This window comes from Epinephelus fuscoguttatus, linkage group LG7, assembly GCF_011397635.1.
Source record: "Epinephelus fuscoguttatus linkage group LG7, E.fuscoguttatus.final_Chr_v1".
NCBI lineage: Eukaryota > Metazoa > Chordata > Actinopteri > Perciformes > Serranidae > Epinephelus > Epinephelus fuscoguttatus.
This window is the reverse complement of record NC_064758.1, coordinates 39,550,302-39,574,790: the sequence shown is the minus strand read 5'-3', so window position 1 is coordinate 39,574,790 and position 24,489 is coordinate 39,550,302. Positions and strand designations below refer to the sequence as shown.

The window sequence follows — 24,489 nt, the reverse complement described above, 5'->3', positions numbered from 1 at the left end:
ACTACATTAGTGGCATAAAATGGTCTCAAAATGACAATAATATCATCTGTTATTATTTTATCGTCAATAAAAGGAGTTATCATGACATGCCTACCCACAAGTACACAAACTGCATTGCCTGACAGTATTTGACCACTGTTAGTAACCCCTTGTTTTGGCATTTGTAAACACAATCCTGATTTCGAGCCAACGTTCACCGGGTGAAGTCTGTAAAATAACCTTATCCTGCAAAAATATGAGCACATTGAAACCAAGGCACTCTCGAAGACAGTTTGAAAGACAAATGAGTAGCAGGGGAGTGAAAAATGCAAAGCAGATGTTTTTCTCACCGTTTTTAATGGCAGCAAGACATTACTGATGCCATTACAGAGACCTTTTATGGCTTCTTTTAATCCCCTGGCCTGCCTGAGGAAAGAAACCCCTTGTGGTGCAGAGTAGCCTCTTTACTTCACAGCAACAATTTGAACCCATTTCCAACTCACTTCCCTAATCTGCCACAGGGTTTTACATGGCTTCCTCTGTAATTATTCTGCTCTGAAATCAAAGGTAAAGAGGCATTAAAATACACCTCTTAGGTAAACATATGCTGCTCATCACGGAGGGCTTGACTCAAAGTGTCTTTTGTAACAAATAGTTGCAAAATACTGCAGCTCGTGTGCGGTTATTTTTTTCTCCCCGTTGCAACTTATTTTGGTCATTTGGTTCACATTTTCAAACAAAGCAATCATTGATAATGAGATCCAATAAGTACCTTGTAACTCGAGTTCCACACTCACATTTGGAGTGCTGAGATTTACACGCGGTGCAGTGTTCGCTGTCTGCTTCCTGCATCAGACCCAACCTGTAAAGCTCAGAGGAGCACTTACAGGGGTCTGGTTAGGGGCTAAAAATGAGGAGGAGATGAACTATATGGCTCCATCCCACAGTCCAGCCGACAGTATATCAGCGGAATCGCAGCCGCTTGGGCGTGTGTGTGTGAACGCTCTACTCATAAATATCTCCCCCCAAAACCCCCCTCTGCCCCTCCCCTCCTCGCACCACCCCAAAGGGGCCTCTCTGATGGTGATGGCGAAAGGATGTCGCTGTCTGGGTGATTGAGTGCTGCTGGTCCTGGCCCTGGGCACATCCCTGCGCTTTGAGCCCAAGTGGGAGGCCTACCGCTGAGCCGCTGGCCTGAAGGGACTAGCCTGAAGGCGAGCAGCCGCACAGCAGCAGGATGTTGCCTCTCCTTCTGTCTCTCTAGAACACCAACTTAGTGCAACTGCTTCAATTGCTGTTAACAGAATAGAAAGTATTAAATCAGCTGAATATTTTTATTCTGGTGTATTTCAATTCAAACAGTATTTTACACGCTCATTTATATATGTTAAATCTGTGTGAACTAGCCTTATCTGAACTTGCACCCCATCTCTCCAAGTCTTTGTCAGTCTCACTCACTCAGAAATCTGAAATAATCAAGGCGCAGTAATTAGCCTCACTTGCTGCATTGTAATTGGGGGCAGAGGGAGGTTGCTCATTCTATATTTTTTTTCCCCCTGTTTGATAATTGCAGACTTTAACGTGCCCTCTGTTTAATTTTTTTGATCCTCCTAAGCTCGTTTCCCATAGATGCCGATGTTATTTTAATGCAGTGGCTCTTGTGCCTTTCATCACTCATCAGAAGCTCCAGCGTTTTTGAGAGAGGGGAGAGTTCATTTTGGAAACCCACTGTCTATTCCCTTTTTGGGTTTCAGCGCCGTCAGCCTTCCCACTGCCTCCACCATGAGAGCCTTGACACTGTCCAGGTCCGTCCTACTTGGCAAGAGGGAGAGCTACAGAGAAAGGCAGAGTTTATTTCCTGTTCTTGTGAATCATATATCAGTACAATTCCCCTCTGTGCTGTTTGGCAACGGCGGAATGACGGGTGTCATTTATCATACGGACTGAAAGAGGCTGTGGGAAAAGGGATTTGAATTCTTCTGGAAGTGTGTGGACTCTCCTTAGTGGTGAATCATTAAACGGAGGAGTTTTTCAACAGGGATATGAGTAACTCCTCGCGCTGGTACTTTGTTCCCCCGTCTCACTGGCTGGCTCAATCATTAAATGTCTCAAAAAATAAGATTTACTAGTTTTATATAAATTGTGAAGGGACATGGCATTTAACTTGTAATTGGGGATTTTGCCCTGCTGAATCCATTAAGTCGCTCCAGAGTTTTTGGTTTCATGCACGCTCCGTGGTCATGCTTTGCACGAATTATATTTAAGCTAATTTGAATTTACAAATTTGATTAACACTGCATTTGTCAGCTTCTTGTTGTCCTGCTAAGTGATGACATTTTCATCTTCACTATACAGTTATTTTCTGCTTCTCGCTTATGTTGACTGGTATTTAAGATTGTGCTTTATAAACATTTTGTGTTCCTTTGGATTTTTTCTTTTCACTTGTCAGGGACGGTTACTATTTCCCACACTTTGAGTCGGGTGATCAAAGAAAACGACTTTTGATAGTCTGTCACCGGCTCTTCAGCTGCACTGGCAGAAATAAACGTGTCAAGCTTTAACTTATCCTCACAAAAACATACTCCTAACCCCTGCTGCTCTAATTGAGTGTAACTCCCAGAAACCTGTGAACACACATGCAAAACTGAGTAGATCATAAATCAGGCTTCTATAGACAGCCGCTGCCACCCCACCCCTGCCAGAGCCTCCCCAAAGGAACTACTGGTTTCCATAAGCTGGCTGGAAATCAACCTTTTCTTTATGATATTTTCGTACCCACCATCCCATCCGGACTTTTTGTGTCTTTTTTTATATCTGAAAGTTAGTTGAAGTCCTCATCAAATGAAAAGTGTCAATAAGGTATCGTATAGGGAAATGGGGCTCAGTGTGTTTCAGCTGTCAGCAACTGTTAGCTGTCTCTCATGTGCAGATCACAAAGTTAAATGTGCTGTCAGCAAGTCCTCAGCTAGAAATAGACGTGTTGAGGTTAGCCTGAGAAGCACCGCCACCCCCTGCTGCCCAGTAGAATGTGGATCCATCAAACAATGTGAACACATATCAAATCCGAGCATAAAGGTGTAATGAAGCACATTTTCAGGTTTCAAGGTGTCGGAATGTGCCACGAAACAAAATGATCCATAGCTACCTTTGGTGTGTCTTTATCTGCAAGACTGCATTAATAACACGTCTGATGTTGATGTTGTTTGGTAATATTCAGCTGTGAGGCTGCAGCAGTGTGCATTGCAGAGGTCTGGGCTGCCTTCCTCCGTGCAGAGAGTTATATCTTGATGTTTTCTGAACCTGAGCTCTTAGTGCGTGACCTCTCCCAGAGGCCCAGAGTCCCGGGCCGGTATCTTGACATGTTAGCCTGCCACCGCCTGCTAAAGAAGAGTGTAGATGCCCCTGAGGTAAATGAAAACATTTGGTTCTTGCCAGACCTGTTCACATCTCAGCTGGGCCACATGAGCTGGCAGGTGACGCGTGTACAGAGGAGAATCGGAGACCGCAGCGGTGGCCTACTTCTTTTCTTCCACACAGGCCACGCAGGCCACAACCCAGAAACACAGATGAATATGTTCTTGGCTCACGAAACGCCGCGGTGAAACTGACAAAGACTGACCTGCATCCAGGTGAAATTCAGGCTGTATCTTAGCCTTTTAATGCTGTGGGATTAGTTTCATTCACTACCTGTGATTGCACAGTGCGACGAGTTCTCCACTGTAATGTCTATAAAACCCCCTTGTTAGTGAATATAGGGGTTCATTCAGTGGCTGTGCTTTCCTCATCATCCTCCTTTTTGTTCGGCAATTTTCATAAATAGACTTGACATTGTGTCACCGTCTCATATCAACATCTGCAATTACCAGACAATCCACATTCAAGTCCCATGGGGAAGTATGATTGCAATTAAAAGCGCAGGGCAAATGTTAATTAAGTAAACTACTTGAAATTGGAAACAGCGAATGTTTTAAATGTTTTTACTTTTAACCTTGCACTTCTTTTTCACTTCCATTTATATATCGCAGTCTAGTGCGAATTACAGTCCAATTTTAGAGACGCTATCCAGGTTTTTTATTTCTCATTCTTTGGTTAAGCACTGAAATATTTTATGACATCATTTGATTAAATATAACACAAATGTTAAATTGAAACAATAATTTCCCACTATGTGTTATTCACACTTTGAGATTCTCTGCCACATAGTGCTGCTGGTATATGTTTGGATGTTCTCCACTTGACTTGAAGACTTGTGGTGGATAACACTGCGGTTCATCGGGTTATTAAATCAGAGGGAATAACAGGCCAACTTCTGGCCATTCTCGTGATTGATGAGCCAAGCTTTATTTGCTGAGGCGGTGTGTTTGTTCCTGTGTAATTGTCTACCAGATGGCTAAGCTAACTGTTCTTAAATGCCTTCAGACCTGCAGGGGTCCTGGGTCTCAACATTTTCCCTGCTAATGACATTATGCCTGCAAACATCTCATAGGTTTTTTTTTGCTTTGCTTTTCTGATCTCTAATGTTCAGGATCAAAATGGGTTTGCGAGGCATTTAGTTCAAATTATTCCCTCTGTACGATTCTGTTTTTAATTTGTTCAAAGTAGATGTTTTGAAGTCGCTCTGTTGGTAAACTCCTTTGCGAAAATGAGCCTGCTTGAATTTGAAGGGAGATGAGAGAGGAGGTGGGGAGCGAGGGGAGGGGGGGAAGCAGGACTCCACTCTACCTGTGAGGAGTCAGATTGGAGGAGAAAATGGATCTAGGTGGCAGTGCGAGTCATCAATCACAGCCCCTCAAGGGGAGCTGCAGCTAAAGCTGCTCTGAAGTGCTATCTGTCAGCTGCTCCGATCCAGCCGGGGGACCAGAGCGGGGCCATATCGCCACCCATCAGCTCATACCCAGCACACAACTGCCATGTAAACATGTGCAGGTGCTCCTGTCAAAATATCCCCCGTCCCAGTTCACGAGGTCGCGCATATTTTCACAAATGGTCAGTGGGCCTTCTCACTGTGAGGACGTGTCCTCTGGATCTCCGGATGCAGCAGTTCCTGTAATAGGTTTTTGATTGTTAACAGTGTTGGGTGGTTTATTGTAATTTGAAAGTGAGCGTACTGTTTCTCCTGCTTTCCCCCGTCCCTCCCATCCCAATCCTGAATAAAGCCACCAAGTGCTTCTCCGCCGATGTCGAGCCACGTCTGTCGATACCTCTCAAGATGGATAGTTGTTCTGCATGCTTATTGATTCGGCACAGGCCAGAGATATAAGTATCATTTGTCATTTCTGGAATTATTTGGAGTCCTAGTTAAAACCCAGAGTGGGGGGGTGGTGGGGGAGATGGCCGTGCCTTGGGGGGGTTGGTAGTTGGTGGGGGAGTAGCGAGTTGTCTGGGCTTTGATGAATGACTGCACGGGTTTTTGGTTTTTACTGCGAGCGCCGGGGCCCTTTAGCTGCTATTTGCTTTCACCATGGTCCAAGAAAAACAATGCGATGGGTCCAAGGACTGAGCAGCATCGTCCTGTCATGTACAGCGAGCAGGGTGGTCCAGGCAGAAGAGTCAGGAGGAGGGTGGGCCTTGGACACTACACGCTGCTCCTCCAAAAGACCCAGTGGGATGTAAGCTGTCCTGCTGCTCTGTGGCCCCAGCTGACGGCCCTGAAACACATGCTATGAATTTGAATATTTAGCGTCCAGAATTTACAGTGTAACGACAAACAGATCTTTTTTTTGTTTTTGATTTTAAAAGAGCATGCAACTGGGAAGTGGAGGGATGTTGTTTGGTAACAGTAGCTCCAGCGTATCCCCGGTGACTTTGATTATGTCCTGTTTTGGGCGGCGGGCCAGCAGCAGAGCTGGCTTCATTACTGTATGGATCATCTTTTAAGACCATTTAAGATCAACGAGAGCTATTGTCCACTAATGACAGAGACTCCAAGAAGTTCATTACACTCAAACCCTTTGATTCATTCAGCCGTACAGTCAGTTTCACCCTTACTTCTTTTTCTTTTTTTTTTCCTTTTTTGAATCAGATTCATTTTTATTTGAAAAAGTCTGACTTGAAAGTTGAGTCAAAGCGTTTCTGGAGTTTGGCGAGGGAAAAAGTGTTTAACAGAGGAACATGTTTAACAGCAACAAAAGAGGAGAGAAGAGAAACCTCAGACACATGAATGACAAGTAATTATTTCCCTTGTCCATCAAACTGTGTTTTGATGCAAGGATGCGATCAAACATGATATTAACAACTTCAAGCCTTCAAATGAAAATGATTCTCCAAATCGTGTGAAGCCCGAGTGTGAGCTTTTGTGTTGCGCTGCAGCATGAATCATTCATAATCACGCACACACACACACACACACACGCGCACACACACACACACACACACACTGACACTGGGCAGGGCAGCCTTTTGCCTGACCAATATTATTGCCACAGCTTTTCAATGCTAGATGACCATTGTGTATTCCTTTCCATTTTAGCTTGCCAAAATGTCTTCTCGCAGCAGGAGAGGGATGGAGAGAGAGAGGGAGCGACAGCTTTGTGTGTCTTTCAGTTTTTTGTCGGTGAATATCCCCATACGCAGTGGGCTGACCGACTGCCCCCGGTCTCCCTGCATAGCCGTCAAACAGGACGGTGCACCGAGCTGGCTGTATTTTCATCACTTGCCCTTTCTCACATGGGCAGAGCAGCCTGAAACACTGTATCCTACCTCCCAAACACGAAGGATTTTTACATTGTGCTGCGATTTCTACACAATCCTCATGAAGCGAGTTATAAAAATAAAGTTTGACTAATTAAAAACAATCATGGTGATGTACTGTAAGTATCCTTTTAAACACATGCTCGCTACAGTATGTCATGAAGGAGGGTATTTGCATTAGTAGGGCAGTCTTCTCCATTTTGTTTGCCAGAGCAGTGAGAGGACAGACAACAGAGGCCCTGCTTAATCCCTTTGGAGAACTAGTGCATGAATTGATATATCCTCCTCTCCCTCTCCGTCTCTCCCTCTCTCCTCTTGCTAATGTCTTTCCTAGAACTTGAACAAACAGCCTGTGCGTGTAGGACACATAAGACAGATGTTTAGGATTACTTTCACCTCATTGCTCTATTGTGTGCACTTTAAGGGAGCTCAGCTGATGTGGAATGCCACTCATTCAGGCTCCGTGCTCCTACAGGGCTCCTCCTGTTTATCAAAGTGCCATCTGCACTCAAGACAGAACAACACCATTTTTAAGAGCGGGGGGGGGGATGATTCAATGGCACGGTTTTTAAAGCAAGAAAAAAATCTAATGTTCGTCTTTTGCTAAATTTTTAATGGTGTTTTATAGGGTAAAACCAACATGGTAAATAGGGATGCACCAATTCATCGGCCACTTATCGGTATCGGCCAATATGTGTTCTTTGGACAGCCGTCGGCAAGATGATAGCAGAGGCTGATGTTTTTCTGTTGTGTCACATCAGTGTTGCGCAGGCTAAAAAGCAGGGCTCAAAAATAAAGGCGTCCAGCCGTCCACGGCACAATAGAAAACATCTTTAGGACAAAGAGATATCTTTCCCGGGACGCCATTGCAACTAAAGGACACAACTAACTGTGTAGGCATCGTCAGGAGGAAAGCTAGTTAATGTTAGCTGTTTGTAGCTAGTAGTTGGATCTAACTGCAGACAGAGTTTGAATTGAGTTACGCTGTGATGCGTTGAAGCTGCATTTTTCCCCGTTAAAGGTTTTTTTGGGGGGGAGTTTTTGCTTATCCGCTGTGAGGGTCCAAGGACAGAGTATGTAAAGCCCTCCGAGGCAAATCGTTTTTTTGCGATTTTAGGCTTTATAAATAAAACTGAATTTGAAATTACTCAATAAAAATGAATGTTGGTTGAAGGTTAAGTGTAACATTCTCATGATGTGTTCAGTGTAATCTTGTAAAATGTAGTATTTGGCGAGAAACCGAAATTAATTCAACTGTATGAACGAGAAATTTGTTAATGTTTTAACCACAATATAAAACAGATATTAAAGAAGGAATTATGATATACGTAGTAAAAAGGCTTTTGAAGCAATTTTGTAAAATAAAACTGTTTTTCATTGAGAAAAATAAAAGGTTATATTAAAGGTTGTTTCATGAATGAGTATGAGTGAATTCAGTACTGTTATTTTTTTTCTTTTATCTGGCACAAAAAGGAGGAATAAATGACAAAAACAGCAACAAACAATTAAAAAATTGGTATCAGACATCGTCCGTATTGTTATTTTAAACATTGCTATCGGCCCGGAATTTCACAATCAGTGTATCCCTGACAGTAACCTCCTGTAACTGAAGACTGTCAGTGTTTCGTGTGTGCATAACCTCACAATTTGTTTTTCTCCTTTAGAGAAATAAAGCTAGCCTCCTGCTCGCGGTCTCCCGCTCATCTCGGTTTATGTGTGTGTGTTTACAGATGTAGAAACAAATGGGCCAGACCCACATTGATATTGTTGAGGGGTGACATTATCTTTTAGCAGAGCACTTATCTAATCTGGCTGCTGTGGGAAGCTGGAGGAAGTGGCTATGGGACAGGGGCCGGGGATGCTGCATCTTTAATTACCATTGATATCGCAATAGAGAAGAGAGGGATGGAGGAGCGTAGCCGGCGGGGGGGAGGAGGAGGAGAAAGAGGAGGAGGAGGACAGGGGGAAGAGGGGGGAGTTGAGAGAGGGAGAAGACCCGTGTTCACTTTTTAATTAAGGCTCCGTAGTGTAACTCGTCAATGTACATTATTGGAAGAATGAACGTCAATGCCATTGCTTTTTCTCCCCCTCCTTTATCTCTGTCAATGATTCAAAGACATGATTTATGGTTCGTCTCCGTCTTTCAGGATCATCCATCAAGCGCTGGCTCTGCCGCAGCGCCACCCGTTGTAAATCATTCTGAAAGCCTGTCACTCATTTCCATTAACCGTTCCTCTGTCGCTCTGGTCTCCGCCTCCCTCAACCTCCTTTTTTTCTCTCCCCCCCCCCCCCTCCACCCCTCTCTCCTCCCCCTCGGTGCACAACCTACAGCCACGCAGGGTATCAGTTCCGTTCCGCTGCTTCGTCCGCCTACCTTCTTTTCAATAAATTAACCACTTTCTCCCATGCAATGAATAAAAAGGCTCTGCACTCGTCTTGCAGTCGGCACCTACTCCTCCTCCATTACAGCTGAACACCTTACAAATGTCACGCCGCTGACTCGTAGGCTAAATGAGGATATAGCACAGAGAAAATATTTTTGTTGCACTGACTTTTCCAGTGGCAGTATTTGAACAGCTCTGATATGTTTGCAGTGTTCTATTAATGAACATATATCCCACACATATAGCTCGCTTTAGTGTAGGCGACTTGTGGATAATTTACCCAAAAATCTGATCACCACGGGCGAGAATATGCTCACATAGTTTCTTTAATGCATTCATTGTGAAAAGTGTTCACCTTTAACAGTTAATGGAAACAATATTATGCCTGTAATTATTCCATGTAGTAAAAGCAACACTAAGTGGGCAGTGCTGCCATTAAACGCTGTTGGTTTTCTGTAAATCCTACCAGTAGTTTAATTCAGACACTCCAACAATGACTGTAGTCTTTAACCAGTTTTTATAGAAACAGGTCTTATGAACAGAAATAATTGGCTCAATGGAGTGACTGTCAATCTCTTACAATGGTTGATGTGGCTGCTCTGGGGAGCCCAATTCACTGGCTCCTTTTTTCATTCTAATCAACATCTAGATATCAACACAGCAGAATACCCACAAACAGCAGAAAGCCTGTTTTGAGGGGAAACTTTCAACTATTGGGTGCCAACACATTTCACTATTTGGGCAGCCATTGTTCTCAGAATGGGCTGTCAAAGTGACAATGCGCACCAGGCAAATCCAGAAGTTTGCACTTTTCAGAAAACAGCGGGCCCTAATCATTTCGCGGAGGACGCTTGACAACAAATTTGCCATTAAAATGAATCTGAATAGGAGGGAGCAGGGCTGTTTTTGAAGCATTTCTGCCTCTCTTACTGTTGCTCGTCTTGTCCCACAGAGCTCCAGGTTTGGCGGGCTTGCTTCTCTCCCTTTATGCTTGCCATGAAGCAGCCTTTGGTCCTGCTAGAAACTGACAGTACCACGCTTCAGCTGCAAATTCACTCTGTAGCCTCATTGTATTTAATGAAGGGAAAAAGTGGCAATCTACTATTAATGAACTTGGAATGTAAAAAAATGCCTCCCTTTGCTGAAAACTGCATAAAACTGCTTGTACAAGGAAAGCTTTGGCTGGAGCCCATCCAGAATCTAATGAAAGATCCATACAGGGACAGAGCGGGCGGGAAGAGTTAGTGAAATGCAGATTGTTTTAATAGAATACACACAGACTCTTCCAGCTGCACTATCAGATTCATCAAGGCCTGACCTTGATGGAGGGCTGTTGTTGTTTGGGAGGGCCGGTGTTTAGGGTTCATGCAAAGTTTATGATGCAGGGACTGTATGTACTGTATATACGCCGCCTGCTGATCTCAGGGGAAGACTAAATGATACACAGTCCACAGAGCGAGGAGTGAAGGAGACTTGCCACTGGCTGCTTTTTGTCATACTTTAATATTGTATCATGGAATAACCCACGAGCTCACAAGGAAATAAATGACCAATTTAATATTAAAAACAATTAAGTCCTGGATATTGCTCCTCAGATGCAAAATAAAACGGCATCATGTGATGAGGCAAATGTTTACAAAACGTCCAACAATGATTGAATTGGAATTGAAAAGCTCTTTATTTAGTCGGGCTAGTGGGCATGAAAAACAAACAGCACGTTAGGCGAGTGTAGGCCATCATACCTTTCACTCAGTATCTCATAAAACTAGAACAAAGGCCTTATGTGTGCGAGGCAGTGGTCCTTTAAACGATGGCCCACTTTCCTCCCTGCTGCCACGCAAACATTCCTGACTGACATTCAATCAGGGAAATTTGAACCAAAGCAAGATGGTCTTTTATTAGTACCGCCCTGTTTGCTCGACTGGTCAGCTCCAATATGCGAAGCGGTTTGAGTGGCGTACTGTAAGATGATGGGTTCACTCTCTGATAAGGGTGAATGAGGGGTAAACTGCTATTCTGCAGAAAGGAACCATCAGACCTCATCATGTCGCTCCTGGAGAGCCGTGTCACGGGCTCTTCAGAAACCAAGTGACAGAGCGGCGCGAGGCTGCTCCCCTCCTGCTAGTGGAAAATACACTGGAGCTGAAGCCGCCCTGCTTCTGCTCCGCCAACTGGAACTTTGTATCAGTCAGGGCAGAAAAGATCATCTATAATCTGACAAATATACACTGAGGCTTTTAAGCCTCTTCAGTTGTAACGTTATCCTACACGCTCGCTAAAAATTGTTTGTATTTACCTTTCCTTGTTAGCAGACGGGCACAAATAGGACACAGTCGTGCTGTGTGCAGTATATTTTTAACTGCTTATACATAATAGCACAATGCAGCTGATTCAGCAGGCTGACATTCCCCCAAATTAAAAGAAATATAAGATAAAAACCTGCGTTTCCTCACTTATCTTTAGTGACGTCCAGCTAGGGTGGGATCATATATCAGTATGATATTGATATCATTATGAGACTAGAGATTTTGGACATGGTAATATCTCATATATTGTCTTTTCCTGGATTTAAAAGCTGCATTACAGTAAAGTGATGTAATTTTCTAAACCTACCACACTGGTATGGCTATTGTATTATTTGCTTTTACCTATGTAGTCATTATATCCACATTACTTATGATTATTTATCAGAAGTCTCAGTGTGTAAATATTGCGTGAAAGCACCAACAATCAACCTTACAATATCTTCACAACATCAAGGTACGTGATAAAAAATATCGTGAGTTTTAATTTTCTACACATCGCCCAGCCCTGTGTCCAGCCATGCAGATTTTTTTTTTGCCCAGGTTTGTCGATATACGCGTCCTCAGTGGAGTGCAGCTTTATTTGGAGCGCACAGATTTGCAGTACTATTAAAAATATTCAGACTATGTACTTAAGTAAAAGTATCAATACTACAATATACGTAAAATTTCTGAAATTGAAATTGTACTTCAGTAAAAGACGTATCAGCAACAAAATCCTAAACCATCAAAAGTAAATGTGCTTATTTTGAAGAGTGGCTCCTGTCCTATTATATTATGTCGTCATTATTAATGCTGCATTAACACGCAAATGATACTTTCATGTTATAGTTTGTCGAAGGGGGCTAATTGCTAACTGCTTCATACAGTACTGGATAGTTTAATCCAGTAGTTCTCAGCCTTTTTTGTGCCAAGAACTCCTAAACTGATACACATTAGGTTGTGGACCCCCATTCGATAAGATTTCACTTCACAGGCCTTCATCTGAAAAAGATTTTGGTTGTTAGATATTAGGAGTGGGGGAAAAAAATCGACACAGCATAGTATCGCAATATTTTTGTGTGGCCATATTGTATCGTCACACATTGCCAAGTATCGATTTTTTTAATTATATAAACTATTAATGTTACAAATACAAATTCAACTTAAGTTAGCCTACATGAATAATATATATAATTAGTTGCTTTTTCAGTCCACTACATACATTTTGCTGCAAAATGACTGAATTGAGATGAACATACTGAAAACTTTATCTTACTAGGTGAACAAGATGCTGACAGTTTTTTCTTTGGGGACATTATTTGCAGTTGAAAACAAGGTAACGAATTGCAATATATCGCAGCATATTTTATAGCAATACTCAGCATATCGCAACATGTTCGCAATAATATCGTATGGTGGAGCCTCTGGTGATTCCCATCTCTATTAGACATGATTAAGACCTGAATTCTATATTGAAAGTTGACACCTACGATCAGGATAGTCACTCTTATGACTCTTACTCACACTGGGCTCACTTCTACGGTGATTTCAATAGTGAAACTCTTCCCTTTGGGACCGTCTGGAACTCCCTCAAGGATCCCTTAAGGTCCCTGAACCCCGGGTTGAGAACCAGTGGTTTAATCTATAACATTGCATCATATTTTATCAACCCATCACATGTTTTATAAGCAATTCTAATGTAAAAAGTGACCAACTATGGCTGTCAAAAGTACAATATTTCCCTCTGAAAATTAAAGTGTTAAAGTGTAAAGTAACTTAAAAAGAAAATACTTCAATCAGTGTAACTCAAAACTATACAGTACAGCACATGAGTAATGTACTGAAGTTACTATCCACTACTGCATATTTGAAAAAGCTGTGCAGCTCAAAACCTGAACAAATAAACCAGAAATATCTGCTTGTCTACAGACTCACCCAGTCCACTTTATTAGGTACACCCACACAATGTAATGCAATCCAACACAACAGATCTGCTGCTAATTCTACATATATGAACATGATAACGTTCAGTTATTGTTAAAACTTTATGAGAAGTGTCAATCTAACTCTGTTTATTATTGAGGTGGTGGTGTGTTGGACTGCATTATACTGAAATGTGTTAAGAATATTATTCCCCCCCATGTTTGTAAACTGATATTACAAGAAACACCTCTTAATATAGTGCGGTTCAGACTACAAGCTCAAAAATAAACATGCAGTAAAATTAATACTTCTCTGGCTGTGTCAATCAAAACTGAACATATTTATCTTTGTAGTGGTGAAAATTATGACTGGGATGTTGTGTTGGATTGCATTAGGTGTACCTAATAAAGTGGCCACTGTATAATTTGGATAAACCAACCCTTTAAAAGCTGTCCTATAAGGCTGGATCTACCCATGTATGTAATAATATCTTGTACACTGACAGTAAAAATGCACCTGGCTTTGTGTGGCTGGTCTGGTGAAGGTCTACGAGACAGGATGGGAATGTTGTGCGCATAATTGTCTCTGCCGGTGCTGATAGGGGACCCTTTGGTGAGACGCAACACCAGGCAACTGCATGTGATGCGGCGGCTGTGGCACGTTCAAAGTGATGACTTAGGTGCTGGAGTGCAGATTGCAATGCTCTCCCACCGCTCACTTCCAATTAGGCAGCGGGCCGACTGATGCGTCTCGGAGCAGAAGCTTCTAGTAGGCATCAAAAGGAGCAGCATCGCTCGGTGACATCACGGAGAGGAAGGGGCTCCTGGAGCTTCAGGCAGGGCAATCTGATGTGGCTCAGTAAATATCATGATTAGCGTCCATGCACAGACTTTTAGAGATTCCCACATTTGTATCGTTACATAAAAAAATTCCCCCCATAACTCAAACCAAACACGCTGAAAGGCTGTGCAGCTCAGACAGACTGCCTTCGGATATTTTTTTGTGTTTATTGGTGTGTTGATTGTGCATTCCAAAGTTCTCTGTGTTTTTAGTTAACAGAATGTTGGTTGTGAAAACATTTTTGATTAATTGCCATAATTATTGTGATCATTTTTGCCCAAATGAACAGCCAGATGGCAGGATATGGTGTCATATTTGCGATCCTATCATTAATCTGGCTCTAGGTCCATCTGAGCACATTGTGCCGTTTGCTGTGTTCACAATCTGTCCTCAAGTTGTCCATGTCTTTTTTTGAGCCGAGAGTTTTTATTTGATTATATTAGACTATAAAATATTAAAGTTGAGGGTGTATGAAAGCAAGGCATTTATCTGCATGAATAGCTTGTGTTTAGTGAAGTAAGTAATGCGCTTTAAGTAACATCTCCTTCATGCATACAAAAATTAACATGAGTGTTTCCGTCTCATGGCTTTGTAGTGAAAGCCTCAGAAAGATCCAACAAAACCACTTTGTGGGGGTTCATGGCTGCTTTTAAACCCATGTTTCATTAGCTAACTTATAGATTTACCTTCCTGTTTTTACCAGAACGTGCACCACAATACTGTTAATCACCATCTGATGATATAGACTCAGTGACAGTGCATCTGCAGAGTTCTGAAGTCTGTTACGGGCGTCATTTAAAAGTGCTGAAATGAAATAATGGGCCAGGTGGGAACTAATGACACATTCCTATTTAAAAGTAAGTCAAAAACTATTTAATTCTGTGATATCAATTAACCTCCAGACAAATTTTGTCAAAGGGAGCAGTCTGAGTGTGATTGTTCTCTCTTTACTCTGCAGTGTCCTTGGGCTTGGGGAGACTGTTTCCTGACAGGGAACAATGAAGAGAGAGGTGTTTACAGATCTTTACAGATGGCTCCGGGGCTCAGAATTAGCTCTTCACCATTTCTCATGTGATTCAGTTCAGACTTAACTTCAGATGTGTCATCAAGACTATCATCAGGATGTCTGACAATGTATCTGTTTGATCTTGACGTGCACTGCTCACTGAGTTAGTCAGATATCACTGTCAAATATTAAACCCTGTGACATGTGTGTCTCATTCTAATGATAGCTCGCTGAAAGGAAATCACAATCGCATCGCGGTGGCTTTTAGAAACGCGCCGTCCTGTTTCCAACGTTGCAAAAGAGCTTCACAACTTTGGAATTATGTTTTGTACGCCGAGTACTTTTTGACTGACATTTCACACCTATTTATAACAACAGATGAACGCAGTGACTAAGTGTTTTTAAATGCACAGACACAATTAATTGGGCACATTGCTTACATGAGTGAAAACAGAAAGGAGAAACAGATGATAGTTACTGAGGCAGCCTGGAGATTGTTTGGTGATCCTGACCTGCGTTGTTAGCGTGTTCTCTGCTTCTCCAGCAGGCCTCCTTTTTTTTCCCCTCCTCTTTTTTTTTTCTTTACATGGCATAAATCTGGGAGATGAAAATGTCATGGAGCAGGTTCATTTTGCAAAGAGGTTTTGATTGCCATGCGCGTGTAATTGATTGTTCCAAGGACAGGGGGAAATCTAGAAATGTCATAACAGTCCTGCTTAGGTTGGTCCCACCACAAGGCAATCAATGAGAAGTAAAAAGAGATATTGATTTGCGAGCAGCAAAAACTGTAGCTTGAGACAACCGGAGAGCGCTGGGGAAAGTGGCACAGACGTGCAGACCTGTCACTGGCACCTATGAATTACCCAATCTTCTCTGAAGATAGTGTTACCTCGGATACTCACAAAGTCCTGCGCTGGGTATTGCAGCTGTCCATTAGCTAAGCTCCTCAGGCTGCTAACTCTCTCTGGCTTGTCAGATTAATGAAGGAAATGTTGACCTTCCGAGGGATAAATGTTGATGTTCTCAAATTTACAAAAGTTTCTACTGGCATGTTAACATTGGAAACGGAATGCCCTTTTACAGCTGGCACGCACATTTCTAAAATGATTGACACATTTTGAATAGACTCACTTACACAAGGGAGAGGGGATTGTGCTCTATGAAGCTACTAATGCTTAAAGTTGTAAATATATTGTCATGTAAGCCTTTAGCACCAATCCAGTCAGACAGCAGGCTGCCATGAATGTTGCAGTAAATGTAATCTACTATTTCCTATGCAGTTAGCTGGTTTCTCTAGATGTTAGGGTGGGGGGGAAGCATTTTGGCTCAGAAACAGGCTTCTGTAAATCCAGGCCTGGCTATGCCAAGAGTCTGCTCTAACGGATAAAGGTTATAAACACTTCAACTGCCTGATTTATGATAGACACCTCAGGTTTTTTGACCTTTGCATATCTCTGTCTGAAGATATAAATTTGTAGTGACACAGATTGGAGGCTTTACAGCAGTTTATGACATGCTAAATCTCAGGCGAGGCATGCCAGCCTCTTGTTTTGTAAGGCTAGTTAGGCTGGGTGTTGCCTTGCTTGGACTCCCAGACAACATTCTCAAAGCAAAACCCTTTTTTTTCTAAGTTGTGAAAAAAAAAATGTTCCTGAGAATAAACAATTGCTGCTCTTCTTTTTGGTTTACACAGTGACGCATCAGGTCTTTTTAACAGTGAGGTTTCATGGGGCGGATCGGCAGTTTATTCTGTATTCTTGACAAACTTGTTTCTCATAATGTAGTGACCTTTTTTATTTGAAGGTGTTGTCTGTTGTTGTGACATTGTCCTTGAATCTGATCTTGTATGAAAGACTAATGCAGCTTGGCATGGCAGCAGTACCGTGGTAGACCAAGAGCTGGCAAAGCACGGTTACAAATGGTGTGAGAGGCAGAGTTAGACATGCGGGTATCTTGGAGTGATCCCTGCCAGAAGGTTAATTGGTGCCTCTGGATGTCTGCTACTTGGGGCATCTGATAGAAAGGCGTAGAACAGCAGGAAGGGCAGCTGTTAATCTCTGTCAATTCCATCCTCAAATACCATGATAAGACACAAACGTTCACATTAAAATTGATATTACTACATGTGAGTGGTTATTTCCAGGAAAACAGTACTCAGTCATTGTGAAACACACATTTATCTTACACATAGTGTGGGTGAAACTGGAGCCTCATGACTGAAACTTCTGAAATTCTATCTCATCTCAGCCAAGATAGGAATTTAGCCATTACAGAACTGTCCTCACTTAGGGATTTCCCAAGCTTGGAATACTTGGTTCGAATGGCTAGACCCTCAAAATAACTGCCAAAAATGGCAGCAACTCTATTGTATGCATGGCAATAATAATGAAGATGGGAACAACATGAACAAAGAAAAATGATGATTGAAAGTCTGCTCGAATCACATAATGATGCTTAAAAAAGGGGGGGGGGACTAAACTTCTCGAAAAGACCTCTGACTCTTTGTAGCTACATTTTTTTGTCCATTATCGCAAGCTAGCTAGCAAGTGACAAGTGAGAGCCAATGATTAATGCTTATCCTTTTCAAGATGGCTACTGGTATATTCTAGTTAGGGATATCAACAGTTAACTGATTTTGGTTAACAGCTGAGAATATTTTTGACCAGTTACGCATGTCGGTCACAGGTAATTTTGCTACTCTTCAGTTTACTCATTCCACAGTTAACGATAGTAACACTGACCGAACCCAACATTGTGCTCGCCCTCCGTCTTCCCACAGGTTGCTCCAGTGAGTAAGTGGCTCAGTTTTGAGGCACAAACCACCTTAGCATTAGTAGCTATGTTTCCATCCAAAAATGATTCGAATCATTGGGAAATGCGCATTAAAAGAAATACGAATCCTGTGTGTTTCCACGCAGAGCCGGAAACAAAACTCGCATTCTTCTTCTTCTATGTTTTCTGGCAGTTGACAACCAGCTTGTAAATGCATTACTGCCTTCCCGACCTGGAGTGTGGATATCACCATGGAGAGCGGTGCGCTACATCAGACTTAATTTGAACATAACTGTTTCCACCCCCGTTTTGCAAATCAGCATTTTTTCAAATCAACCAAAACCCGGCTAAAGCCAGCGTATTTTAGTTTGTGCGGATCAGGGGATTTTAATTTGAATATTGGTGTTTCCATCATAATTTTCCGATGAAATACTTCTAGATGCGCATCTAAACAGGCTGATGGAAAGATGGCTGTTGTCAGCTTTGTTAGCACCGTTAGCCGTGTCAGCATGACTAGTGGTGCTAACATAGTTAACAATACTAACAGGGTTTTGTGGCTTAAATCTAAGCCACTCATCAGAGAGTGGCCACCATGTTTCTGCAGCAACACTCTTACACCACCAGGACAGTGTTGCCAGCATTAACAAGATCTCCGAATGAGTGGTACCGCTAGCTAGCTCAAACCTGACCCAGGTGGTTCGCAGTGCAAATCAGCCAAGGCTAACATTAGCTAACCAGCGGAGACTGAAGGGAAGGCAGTGGGCACTGTGTTTCCACTTGTTAATGCAGCTAGCTGGCTGTCTGTCAGCAAAGCCAACAGAAGACAAAATAAAACACAAGATATTTAAAACACAAAACATTAAAATTTTACCACCTCTAAATGGATAGCACTTCAAAATGCGGTGCTAAAGCTCACTGAGTCAATGGAGCGCCACACTTGAAAGAAAGGCCTCTTACATTCTTAGAAGAATCGAAAGTACATCTCTAAATCTAATCAAAGATACAGGCTGTCTCGTCCACCCTCTAAACATAGATACAGGCATGAGAGGATGAGTACTGATTGAAGAATCAAATTTGCAGTTATAGTTAGAATTTTTTAGATAAGATAGGAGGTCTGAGATAGGACAGGCCACAGCCATGAGTTTAGGCATTTGATAGGAAGATGGGATTTTTCCTATCTGTCAAACTTAAGATAGGACAAGCAGTTAGGATATTGTTCTGTGATGAGGCCCCTGGACTGCATGTATTGGTGAATTTTAAGCCACATAAAATATGCAGGAAACAGTCCTTACATGATGGTGTATACTAGGAATGAACCATTTCTATTAAACCCTCACTGGACTGGATAAATGCTCATCTCCCCACTTTGGTGTGCGTTCCTCCCAGTCCCTCAGCTTTAGTGACGACTTTGAAGAGAGAGGACATCAACTTGGAGCTTGTCATAGCCATTGGTGTTCTCCTTCACTGTGAATACTATATATAAGACTATAAATAAAACATACCTCTGTGCTCTTGACAACTCTCTCCCTCAGCATCAAGGGTGTTTTGGAGGCCATCACCGATCTCGGTTGGCCAATCAAAACATCTCTCTTGCGGTGGATCAAGGTCACAGCACATCGGGGCTCTCGGGTGCGAGCGTGTGTGTGTGCAGGCTCTTGTTCACGAGGCCCCCATTCTCCATGTTTGTTTTGAAAGTCCGAATCCCATCTCCATCCATTAGCTGGCAGGCAATTCACCTCCAGGGTTTCTCTTGAGGCACTTGTGAAATATTGATAAAAAAAAGTCTTATTTTCAGAAGGCAAAAAAGGGAAGACATTCTATGGGCCGCCCGGTGTGGGACTCCTGAGTGCTCGGCTTCATCCATCCCCCTCATGGAGTGCCCTCTATTCAGAGGAGAAATATTAACCACATGAAATGCAGAAGTGCCTGGACAGGGCTGTTATGTCCTATTCATATTTAACTCAGAGCACATCTGCCACGTCTCTCCCAAAATGCACATTTTCCAGCATGACTATGAGGCGGAAAATATCTCAGATATGTGACAACACTGACAAACTTTGACAGACATTTATTGCAGGATGCCTTCAGAAGATATGCAAACACTGGTTGTGATATTGTTGTGTGGGTTGCCGGGTGGTTAGATCCTAAATAATCTGAAATGGTTATTGTCAGAAAGGACACTTTGACGCTCTGTGGCTGTGTTCATATTATGTCGAGCAGACCCTGCAGCCACGTGAAAAACCCTCTATGCTGAGTCAGAGATTCCACTAATTGGATGATGGGAAATATGTCAATTAGAAATACTGTTGTTTAATTATCTGTTAATTGAAGCAATAATGTTTGTGCTCTATGAGTTGGGAGAATGAACAGGTGAATAATGAAAGAAGTAATTGCTGTTTATGAGACTGTCAGGGAAAATATAATGACGTGACAGATTGCCAGTAATTTTTAGAATTCTTTTTTTAATTGTCTGGTTTTAACACCGATAATTGAATCAGCTTTTCCACCAGCTTGATCAACATCTTCATCAGCATCAGCATTTGCAACATATTTTTACTTTGCTAAATGGCCACATGTCCTCTGAAGTTATGTTTTCTCATCTTTTTTTCAGCCGAGCATTTTAATTTATTGATGCGGGACATTAAAATATCTGAGTTTGTGTTCAGCCATTTCTCACACGTGGCTCCAGGGAAGCTGAGATGTTACCCAGAACAGAAGGCTCACATTTTCATTGCAGTTTTGAGGCATCCGTAATCACTATGGAATAGGTCATTTACAATAACACTTAGCAGGGCCCAGAAGAATCAATTTTCTTTTGTCACTCAGTGGCCAATGATTGTTGTAAACATCTCAACTTGAGGCCAGAAAAACCTTGGACACAGCACTAAGTCAATGGCCTGTCGTGAATCACATGGTGCCGTTACACCAGCAGCAGTCTGTTAGTAAAGACATTATGTCCAGCTATACTCTCCAAGCTCCCAAGGCACAAAGCAGCCGCCTTTATGGCATCTAAAACGGCTTCTGTGACTTCTCACATGTGGATTTTCTAAATATTGCACCTTGGAAATTAAATTCATTAAAGTGCTGTTACACAGTGTGTTTTGACGTCATTAATCTCCATGTCTTTTCTTTTTCCAGTGTACATGCCTGATGAAGACGGTGTTCTTCAGGACTCCATCCCCGAGGAAGACGCCGAGAACGACACTCAAACTGAAGAGGAATGCTCAGAGAAGACCAGCCCCAAAGTGTCTGAGGACAGAGAGCTAGACAACAAGAGCACTAACACTTATAGCAACCAGAACTCTCCCATTAGTGTCCTTTCCAATCAAGAGGCTGAGTTGGAGTCGCACCTCAGCGACAGCAGTGACAGACTCTCAGACTTCAAAACCGCCTCGCCGCCTGAGAGCCAGAGGGATGAAGAAAGCCGTAGCTCCAAGCATAAAGATGAGATGGGCGGCAGCTTGGAGAAGATGAGGGCAGCCTATGCAAACTTTCTCTCCGATTCCTACTGGACGGGGATAGGGATGGACTTGAAAATTGGCAAAAACACCAGCAAAGCCAACTGTGACAGCACCAACGGGAGCACCAAGAGCGAGTTTGACTGGCACCAGGACGCTCTTTCTAAGACCCTGCAGCAGACGCTCTCCCCAAAGCCCGCATCCAAACCGAACCTCTTCAGCTCTGTCCACCTGTACAGACAAACCACCAAACCATGCGGCTCGGTGTTCACAGGAGCCAGCCGATTTCGCTGTAAGGATTGTAGCGCCGCTTATGACACTCTTGTGGAGCTGACGGTCCACATGAACAAGAGCGGACACTACCAGGACAACAACCACAGCAAGCAGAGCCATTCCTCTGCCTCATCCTCGAAATCAAGGAAAAGAAACTTGCAAGACATGGAAGGAAAAGAGGATGCTCAGAAAGTTTTGAAGTGCATGTTCTGTGGCCACTCGTTTGACTCACTCCAGGATTTGAGCGTCCATATGATTAAAACTAAGCATTACCAAAAGGTGCCTTTAAAAGAGCCAATCCCAGTAATCACACCCAAATTGTTGCCACCAGCAAAGAAACGGGCCTTTGAGACAGTGAGACCTTGCTCCCCCGACTCCACGACCGGTTTATCTGGCTACACTGAGGCACAACGAGCCGCCGCCATTTCAAACGCTAACAGCAATCGCTATGGCTATCAGAACGGAGCCAGTTACACTTGGCAGTTTGAGACGTGCAAGTCTCAGATTCTTAAATGCATGGAGTGCGGAAGCTCCCATGACACCCTTCAGCAACTCACAACACATATGATGGTTACTGGACACTTCATCAAAGTCACAAACTCGGCCTCTAAAAAGGGTAAACAGTTAGCGCTTGACCCTCTGGCCATAGAAAAGATCCAGGGTTTAGCTGAGCCTGCTGCCAGTGACACTGAAGGAGAGAAGGTGTCTCCAAAAAATCCTTCCCCTGGGAGCAGTGAGAAGGATAGCCAGGGGGAAGGTACATCAGACAAAATGGAAGAAACTGAAGCTAAAGATGACAAGCAGGAGAGTGAGGATCAAAAGGCAGGCAATGGAGCTTTTAAGTACCCTTATCTCCGTGAGGAGGATCTTGAACAGGACTCAGGAGGAGGAGGGGACATTCTTAAATCTTTAGCCAACACAGTGGCCTCTGCCATCAATAAAGCTCAAACAGGAACACCGAGCTGGAGCGCCTATCCGAGCATTCACGCTGCCTATCAGCTCTCCGGCATCATCAAAAGCGCCCCTCTCTCCGCATCTCCCCCTACTCAGCTAAAGCAGACATTTAACCACAAGCTGAGGCCGATTGCCCCAAAGGGGAAGTTATACCACGGTGCTGTGGGAGTTGAGGCTCCCCAGGGACAGCATCAAAATGAGGACATCAAAAAAGAAAAGGTTGGCATTAGCGATGGTAAAGAAAGTCAGAATATTAAGTTTGATCTGGTGGAGAATGATGACAGCGATTGTCAGGATGATTCCTCTTCCTCTTCAAAGCTTGATGCAGACTGTATGAATGAAGGGAGTGAAGTGATCAAAGGGAAGTTGAGCCCAGATTTCTCTGACAGAGGCAAGACACCGAGCCCCTCTGCCAGCAATGGACGCAGCACTACTTCAGAGCCTCTCAGTGACACTCCAACTCTACTTGGCATAAACCCTCTCAGTGCACTGCAGTCAGTTCTGAACAATCATCTGGGCAAAGCAAATAAGCCCAATAACTCCAGAGTAGATAAACTATCAGCTCACACCCAGTCTATTTTTGCTGAGATTAACCGTAGCAACGAGAAACCAGCTTTAATGCTTGGAAACGCTATGAGAAAAAGGCCCGATAACCACTTTCTCTTTGTTAATGATGACCAACCAATAGATCTGACGAAATCTAAAAACAGCAAGCCGAGTGCCTCGCTAATCCAGCCCTCCACCCCGATGCCGCAGAAGTACGCTCTGTCCGACATCGCAGATATGGTAAAAGTTCTTCCAAAAGCCACGACGCCAAAACCCTCCATACCATCAAGGATCCCGACGATGAAACTGGAATCAGACGTCAGGCGCTTTGAGGACGTGTCTGCTGAGGTGTACTCCGTCCACAAGCGTAAAGGTAGACAGTCGAACTGGAATCCTCGCCATCTCCTCATCCTGCAAGCTCAATTTGCCTCCAGCCTCTTCCAAACCTCTGAGGGGAAATACTTGCTCTCAGATCTCGGCCCTCAGGAACGGATGCACATCTCCAAGTTCACCGGATTGTCCATGACCACCATAAGCCATTGGTTAGCAAACGTAAAGTACCAACTGCGGAAAACCGGAGGGACCAAATTTCTGAAGAACATGGACACGGGCCACCCGATCTTCTACTGCAATGACTGCGCTTCCCAGTTCAGGTCGCCGACTGCTTTTATTTCCCACCTGGAATCCCATCTCGGGTTCCAAATCAAAGACATGTGCAAAATGCCGGTAGAGCACCAGACGAAGGTAGAGGAGCCAGAACTGTCGAAGGCCCTCAGTGTCAGAGCCACAGAGGCTCTAGTCACAGACGAAGACATTGACTCAAAGTTCAAATGTAAGCTCTGCTGTCGGACATTTGCGAGCAATCACGCAGTCAAACTCCATTTGAGTAAAACTCACAGCAAATCCCCCGACAACCATTCACAATACGTGGAAATGGACAAGGAGTAGTTTTTCATATTATTGTCACCTTTTTTCCCTTTTCTTCCTTTTTTTATTTTAATACACGGGTCAAATATTTCAACCATTTTTCAATTAGCGTTGTGTAGTGTGCATCATTATGACGTTTAAAACATTTCATGGAGTACAGCAAAGACACACTGGTTAGAAATTGTATAAGGAAACACTAAGAGATACTTTTGCACCCTGCTCAAATGCATCACCAGTAATGAAATGTATTACTGCTTGAAGAAACATAATTGCTGATGTTTGCATGCAATAGCCCCGGCTATGACTACTATTTATTTGTATGATATGTCAAGTTTCAATTGTATTTCAAAGACAAAATAATGAACTAATTGTACTTTACAACTTGTGTGATACAGTACACCTGCAGAAATGTGCAGCTGTTGAAACAGGTGCCCCGACACACGATAACACAC

The 24,489-nt window shown here is 43.1% G+C and overlaps 1 protein-coding gene across 1 annotated transcript in view; it reads left to right on the top strand.

Moving 5' to 3' along the window:
• LOC125891825 (teashirt homolog 2) overlaps positions 1-24,222 on the top strand; it is a 50,107-nt gene extending 25,885 nt beyond the window's left edge. Inside the window, exon 2 of the mRNA XM_049581357.1 lies at positions 21,018-24,222. Coding sequence (XP_049437314.1) covers positions 21,018-24,058 — 3,041 coding nt within the window. The 3' untranslated portion in view covers positions 24,059-24,222. The remainder of the gene's footprint in view (positions 1-21,017) is intronic.
• Positions 24,223-24,489: the final 267 nt, after the last annotated feature.